The sequence below is a fragment of the Scleropages formosus genome, chromosome 25 (assembly GCF_900964775.1).
Source record: "Scleropages formosus chromosome 25, fSclFor1.1, whole genome shotgun sequence".
Lineage (NCBI taxonomy): Eukaryota > Metazoa > Chordata > Actinopteri > Osteoglossiformes > Osteoglossidae > Scleropages > Scleropages formosus.
Genome location: NC_041830.1, coordinates 14,130,476 through 14,137,996, shown reverse-complemented (window position 1 = coordinate 14,137,996; position 7,521 = coordinate 14,130,476). Strand labels below are relative to the sequence as shown.

Below are 7,521 nucleotides of genomic sequence, written 5' to 3'. Positions count from 1 at the left end.
AAAAAAGATCGATGCCCCTTTTCATTTGTTTCCCCCCCCCCACAGAAAGGCAACACAAGAGCTTCTCCAATGCCACTCCAACTTCCACGGTCATGCGACACGACACGGCAACTGACGCTACCGTGATCCCGATACACCAAGTCTTCAATTTATGAACACAGCTGGGGCTGGAATCTGTTTGTAATTCTTTTTTCAAATCCAACCACTCATTAACAAGTTGGTTTCTGCAAAAATCTCAGATAAAAGCTACAAAACATTTTTTAAAAATCACTGAAAGACATTATTCATTCCTTTGCTCGTAACTACTTGTCCGGTGCAACGTCGATATGCTCCGGAGGCTCTCCTGGATAGTCGGGGGGTGAGGCAAGGTGCGCCAGTCCGTCGCAGGACTATTTTATTGTCTTGTATTAAGTTCAAACACCATTAAGTCTGCTTTAGAATTACTTAAACACGTCATCTCCATAGCTTTATCCTAATGCCGACTGTCAACCAATTTATCGCATTGTCACTGGCACTCGGGAACACCAGATATGAGCTGTAAACACTGTGGAATTGAGCCGAATTAATCCAGTTCCGCGTTCTAAAACCGATTGGGTGTATTTTGCTGCCAACTACTGGCTGGACGTGGAAATGCAGGTGACGTTCCATTGCCGATAAACAGTTGAAGATAAATGAACGAGCGAAGGAAGCGCAATTAAAAAATAAACCAAAAAAATGTTTGTGTCTTCGAAAATTGAGAAGAAGAGGAGCCAGTGTATTTGGGGAAAAAAAGAAGAAAATGAGAAAGAAAACAAGACAACAGCGTTCCGAGTTGACAAGGAGAAAGGCTGTATGTGCTGCTCAGTAATGGTTCACACATCAGTCCTCATCAGCAGTCAGAGGTCTCAGTAGCACCTTCCGTAAAAATGGCTCGACATTCGGGGGAAAAAAAAAAAAAAAAAAAAAAGAGTAAATATTACGTAGCTTTTAGAGTAACATTTGTGCTTTACATGTTTAAAACAATTTTCTTCGAAAGCAGTCTAACATCACTTTATGTTTCAAATTCTACAGAGCCAGAGCTAGAAAACAAAATACAAAATAAAAATAGCAGTCAAATAAAAGACAAATAAATAGATTAAAAGTTCTCAAGGAAGGGCTACAAAACATCTCCAGTAGAGCTGGGTTACAATAGCCAAGTAATGCATTAAAAATGTCTACCTTCGTGACACAAAACAAACTCCACACTCGCGGCGCCTGCTAACAGACGGTGTACTGCTATTTCTTTAAACGGATCCTGAATTATTCGATATTTAAATACCAAAGTCAATCACCCACCCTGTCCCCACCCCAAACCGTGACACAAAAAATATTTTACTTAAACAGTTCACACAAAAGTACAGTCCACCTGGATTTTTGCTGCTTTTTTGCTGTATGTTTTGGCTTGTTCAAAAAAAAAAAAAAAAAAAAAAAAATTAATGCAAAATTGTTAGCGGGTAGCTAACGTCACATCCAAACTCGCCTCCCTTTTTTTTTTTTTTTTTCCTGGCTCGGCGGAGCGAGAGAACAGACGGCGTTGAAGAGGTATTGTGTTGACGCTCTGAGTCTTGTCGGTGGAGAGGAGACACACAGGTGAGAAGGAGGAAAAAAAAAAAATCGAATTCGAGTTCATTAAAAAAAAATATCCCCCCGGCGACGGAAAACAACAACAACGGTGACGACGGCAACGGCAACATCATCAACAACAAGAACAGCAACAAGAGCAAGAGCACCACCAACTACTAAAACAACGACAGTGTCGGGAAAGGGAGACATGCGACCGTGTCCGCTGAGTTCCCTGACAGCGCCGCGCTGATGCGCCCGCAGGGTGTCCCAGCCAGGGGGCGCTGCGCACACTCCATGCCGAGGCTCTTCACTGGTACGCGTGCGCTTCGGCCTGAGGGTACGGCTCCTCCAGCAGCGACTCCATGAAGGACAGGTAGCTGGGGCCCTGGTGAGGCACCTGGGCGTCGGCGGGGTTGTAGGCGGGGAGCTCCCCGACCGAGGGTGCGAGAGAAGTCTCCGGGAGGGGGGGCGTAGTGGCGGCATTGGGTAGGACCGAGACAGAGGAGGAGGGACCCAACACGGAACCAGGGGGCGGTTCCAGAGAGCTGGGGAGGCGGGGCCGCTTGGCCGCCTGCGGTTCATCTCCGGAAGGAGTCGGATCCGAGGCGTCTTGGACCGCCGCCGTCAAGGACTGCGGAAGAAGATGACGGGAAGAGTCAACACAGCCCATTCTCCTCAAGGACACTGTGCGGGTCCCAAACTCGAACCCCTGACACCCCGCCCCACAAAACACGACACGAACGACTCTTCCTCTAAGCGTGTAACCTGTGACGAAGGAAAGCAAAAGGAAGCGAGTCGAGCTGATGACGCACGCTCAGTCCACGCAGCAGCGCGCTGCACCTTCGCCACCCCCGTGACCCCCCAGGGACGCTCACCAGCCGAGACTTGACCCTCTTGGGTAACTCATCCTTGGGCACGTGAATCTCGCTGCGCTTCAGCGTCAGCTGAGTCTGGTCCTCAAACTCCACCTTGGAGGAGAAACGCGAGGCAGCCGTCAGACAGTGATGTCGTTGGGTGGGGGAGGGGCAAACCGCACACTCTTGTCTTACTGTTACACTGTGTGCGCAACACTGGGTCAATTTGCTGGGGGTATTAACCCCCTCACCACCGACTGCTTCCACGATTGACCGTGTTACAAGTGAACGCTGCAGCCCGAGAAACCTGCAACAGCTGGAGAAATTTCTCAAGGAGGAGGAGCCAAATATCGAGCCTAGAAGAACTGGCTACAGCAACATACGCCGAGTCGTCCGGTTTGCAGATTATTCGTAAGGATCGTACGGTTATCATTGTGATTACAAACGACGGATGGGGAAACGACTCTTGCCGACGTGCACCGAGAGTGTGCGCGTGAACCCGAATACAAAAATCGGGATTGCTTCTGCATAATCATGAATAATCGGCAAAGAAACAGCCAATGTGCGTGTGCGATTCTCACTCTGCACCTCGCTACGTAGTCTTGAGTGTTTTTAAGCACACGGTCGCTTACGATGGGGTATGCAGGGGGTATAATTCACCCTATAAAATAATGGAAGAAAGCCGTACTCAGTATATAAAAATCTGGGGGGAAAAAAAATCAAAAGAGGGGAACCTGCAGCAAAGTTGCAAAAAAATACCTGCACTGGTGTCCGAACAGTTTGCAACTGACACAAAAGCGAAAGAAGGTCGGAAAAAAATCTGAGGTGACATTAAAAAACGGCATCAGAGATTCTCAAAAATTGGCGATTTTCTTTACGTAGCCAAAAAGCCCCTGTATGAATAGGCAATTAATTTTTATTCATTTTTATTATGGCACAATAAAGTACGTTTTGAATTGTGCGTGTCCTTTGGTCATCTGTCCATTAATCCCGATAATCGATATTACGCTGTACCGCTAAAGGCTCCAGGCCGCAGTTGAGGTAAAGGTGGTAGCGACCAAATACTAAACGTCTAAGTACTAATGGGGTGAATATTTTCTAAAGCTGGATTCTTCAGTCCAGTATTTCCTATTCACTTTTATAAAAGTGATTATGACCCATCAGAATGTTAAGAACACTTTCTTAACCACACAAAAAATCCAATCCAAATGTGTTCTTACTTTCAGTTGTAATAGGGCACATTGTAGTTGCAGTCTAGGGGGGTGAATAATTTTGCACCCACTGGATTTAGCTGCTTACAGGCTCTTCCATCGTGAATTACACAACAGACAAGGTTAGGCACCTCACTCAAGGGTACAACAGTGAGCTGCAGAAGCAGAGACTGAGCACAAAGAAAGAACATTCATGATTATTCACGATTATGCCGAAGCAATCCCGATTTTTGTGTTCGGTCAAGCAGGGGTGAGGCGAACCAACCAAGTGGGTTCCATGATGATCCACTGCTTTTTTCCCCAATTTCTGTACACGTCTCTGGTTCGCTGCGGAGCTCCAGCTTCTCACCTGATACAGCTTCTGGACGAGGGTCCTGATGTACCTGCCCTTGTGCAAGGTCCCGTCGACCGCCTGCACCTCGATCAGCTGGCCTTCCTCGGGGGGTCCCAAAGACAGGCAGTCCTGGGTCTGACAGCAGAGCGGCGCAAACACACACAGTCACTTCCGCTGAATCGTTTGTTTCAACGCGGCCCTATTGCCAAAGTTCAAACTCGATGCACTTTCAATATTTAGCGTTTAATTTTGATTCCTGTCCTACATTTACATTTACTTACTCAGCTGACACTTTTCCCCAAAAGCAACTCAATTATTTACTCGTTTATACAGCTGGGTAATTTTACTGGAGCAATGCAGGGTAAGTACCTCGCTCAGGAGGTGGGACTCGAACCTGGGACCTTTGGGTCTAAAAGCTGCAGTCCCAACCACTAAGCTACCAGATAGGAGAGCGTAAAAGAGGGGTGATAACACTATAGGCTGGATGTCATGAAACACCTTGAAATAAACAAAAGAACAAAGTGCCACAAACTCCACACTGAGTCATTTTTTCATGTGCTGCATCATTTATTTAAATCCGATTGGTTTCACATGATTTGCACATCTTCTAATTTAACTTCAGGCGTCCTATGAGTTTCATAGGTAACGATTACTGTGTTTTATATGTGCAGCCCCAAATACTAAATTTATTATAATTATTGAAGAATTGCGTCGAAGCATGACTGACTGTAACACATTATTAACCTCACTGGCACATTCTGCGAACGGGAACCAAAGAGTTTAAACGTAGACAGACATCAATGCTGCACTTAGTCGTAGAACAACCGTCTTCATGCAAGTCTCCGCATATGCGCAACACCGTTCATCTCCCATAATCAGTCCGTTATTGCAGCGATTGGCCTCAAAACGCCGACTCCGCTTCGCAGCGATGGACATAACTGGACTAGACTGGACTTAACAGGATAACTAGACACGCGAGGACTTCTCCGTGACCTTCTCCACATCCCTGCCTGCGCGCCACTTATTGCCCGACTTTTCCGGAAGCTTGCGGCACCTTCCGGGCGGCTCGACGTGCAAACTGTGGGCTCACATTCATTATCTGACCGAGGGAGACGGATGCACGCGCTCCGGAGCCAACTTAAACCGCTTTTATTATGCGCAGACAGAGACCGTTCAATTAAATTTGTGACCTTTGTCTGCTGAGCTTCGGCACCCGAGTTGACTGCCGGTTGCCATGGCAAACGCCCGAATGCTCCTACAACACACAATTTTCTCATCTATTCAGCAAATTATTACTACTATTTGATCCTTCGCTGATAACTGTATCCAAAGTGCCAAAGTATTACACTTTTTTTTGAATTTTGTAAAAATGACATTTTTGGAGGGAAGTATTCAACCGAACCCTTGGCCACACCCAGCTGTCAATCACCTATACTGGATGTAAACGGCCCCTACGCACCACCTCCCGCACACGCTTGTTTTCTACAAACCCACCATCACCCCACCTGCCTCCTTCCTTTTAACAAGGGCGTCCTAACAGACCCAACTGGCTCAGAAGTGGGTTCAAGCCATCCAGAGGACTCTAAGCCCACACGGAGAAGTACAAACGCCCAACCGCAGTCAAATACATCCAACTGCGCAATTTCAGTTTGGCATTTTATTCCTTGTTTCCCCGGGAAGAAACAAGAGAGGTGTTTCCGGAAGCGACACCAACCAGGATGCTCTCGGGATAGACGTTGTCACTGTAGGAGCCGTCCTCGAAGTTGACCTCGTAGAAGGTTTGCGTGGCCATGCCGATGATGGTGCACGGGTAGTACCAGCCGTTGCGATGCCGTCCCACCATCTTCTGGCCAAGCGAGAAGTCGCGGCTCCCCATCTGATTCCGGATGTCCTGATGGGCACGCACACAAACGCACACGCTCTCATTTCAAGTTCTCACCCCAAAGCCCGCTGCTCTCCCGAGGCGCTCCGACCCATCGGACGGGTGTCCTCACCTTCAGGGTGTGCTTGTGGCAGGTGACGGATACCACGTAGGGCCAGTCGGCGGGCTTCATGAGCACGCCGGCGATGTGCGCGCACGTGACGTGGAAGGAGGTGGAGCAGTTGTCGAAGGAGCACTGTATGCAAGCGCCGCGGATCTGCTGCATGCTCTTGTGGCAGTAGACGCACTTCTGCGGACGAAATCGGAGACGCGACTTACAATTATCAGCTAGCATTTAGTTCACGCCGTTACCCACGGTGAAGTAGCATGGTGACTTACAGTGCAAGATACACGACAGTAAACTCCGACAGTCGTTCATAAATACAGCTCCATTCGGGGCCGGTCGGCACTTCACTGTGGGATGTCATGGATGCGAGAGGAGCCGTACGGCGGCTCTCAACGGCGCTCCTGCTGGGGGGCGCCCCAATCCGTACCAGCCTTACCTGGTATATCGGTAATCATGGCTCCGTTTGGACTACATAAAGTATGTCAGCTTGTTCAGAAAAGTTGAAAGCGTAGCGGTCAGAGCCGCTACACATGGGCCCCAAGGTCGCAGGTTTGAATCCCACGTCTAGCTGTAATACCCTTGAGCAAAGTACTTACCACAAATTGCTCCAGTAAAATTATCCAGCTGTATAAACAGGTAAATAATTGTAAATAGCTTAATGCTGTAACTCGCTTTGGAGAAAAGCACCAGATAAATGCAAATGAGTGCCAGTTCGACTTCTTTGATCTTTACCGTTTTGCGTTAATGGTTGATTAAATACATTAATAACGCCGAGTGTTATAGGAGCGCACGTTCTGAAAGCGTGTTCTATAAAGCACAGAGTAGCTACGAAAGAGCAAATGAAATTAATGAAAGAAAACTGCTTTGCTATGTTGTGTTATGGTAACTAAAGTTAAGTACTGTAGTAACTGTCCATTTTAACCGCATTTGGCAATATTTTAGCATAAACAGGTGCCACTTTTAGACCGCATAACATTTTTACAGTCGAAACCAATGCGAGTTACGTCTTTGATTTTTTTTCCCCAATTCATCTCACGAGGGGTTTTTCGGGAACAATCGACCTTCGTAAGGCGGGGGACGATTAGACTCCTCCCGCCATTTGCAGAGGAAGCGCAGCTCCAACTAAACGCTCTCGGCGACGCGAAAAACCCTCACAGCCTTCATTCCGTATCGGGCTCCTCCCGTGCAGCTGAAACATTACCGCTAATTGCCCTTTTCTCCGAAGCGTATCGCGAGTCGGCCCAAAGTGGGCGCGGTCCAGCACCGGGTACGGCCGAGGACCGCATCCGGCAGCCGATCCGAAGGAGGAGCGCGCCATTAACTATTTACCGTCTCCCCGCACAGCTACGCTTTGATAAATTATTCAAGGCAGACATTTTCGGGCCTTGTGACACCGAGCGACGGTGTAGCGAGAAGTCGGCTCAAACGGGGCCGCGACGCGACGCCTCCCGTAGGGCCCCGGATCAATGCCCTTCTTTCCAACACGGGAAGAGGAGACTCGACTTCTCTGCCTCATTCATTATTTACTTTGCAGGTCAGAGATGGAGTTCAAT

General features: G+C 48.1%; 1 protein-coding gene across 2 annotated transcripts in view; it reads right to left on the bottom strand.

Moving 5' to 3' along the window:
* Positions 1-1,674: 1,674 nt before the first annotated feature.
* Positions 1,675-7,521, bottom strand: part of LOC108921450 (lysine-specific demethylase 4B-like) — a 31,955-nt gene continuing 26,108 nt past the window's right edge. For both annotated transcript variants that reach the window (XM_029249227.1, XM_029249228.1), the window contains 5 exons: positions 5,975-6,151; positions 5,695-5,871; positions 3,996-4,115; positions 2,457-2,549; positions 1,675-2,212 (listed from right to left, as the gene is read on the bottom strand). In XM_029249227.1, coding sequence (XP_029105060.1) covers positions 1,889-2,212; positions 2,457-2,549; positions 3,996-4,115; positions 5,695-5,871; positions 5,975-6,151 — 891 coding nt within the window. In that variant the 3' untranslated portion in view covers positions 1,675-1,888. The remainder of the gene's footprint in view (positions 2,213-2,456; positions 2,550-3,995; positions 4,116-5,694; positions 5,872-5,974; positions 6,152-7,521) is intronic.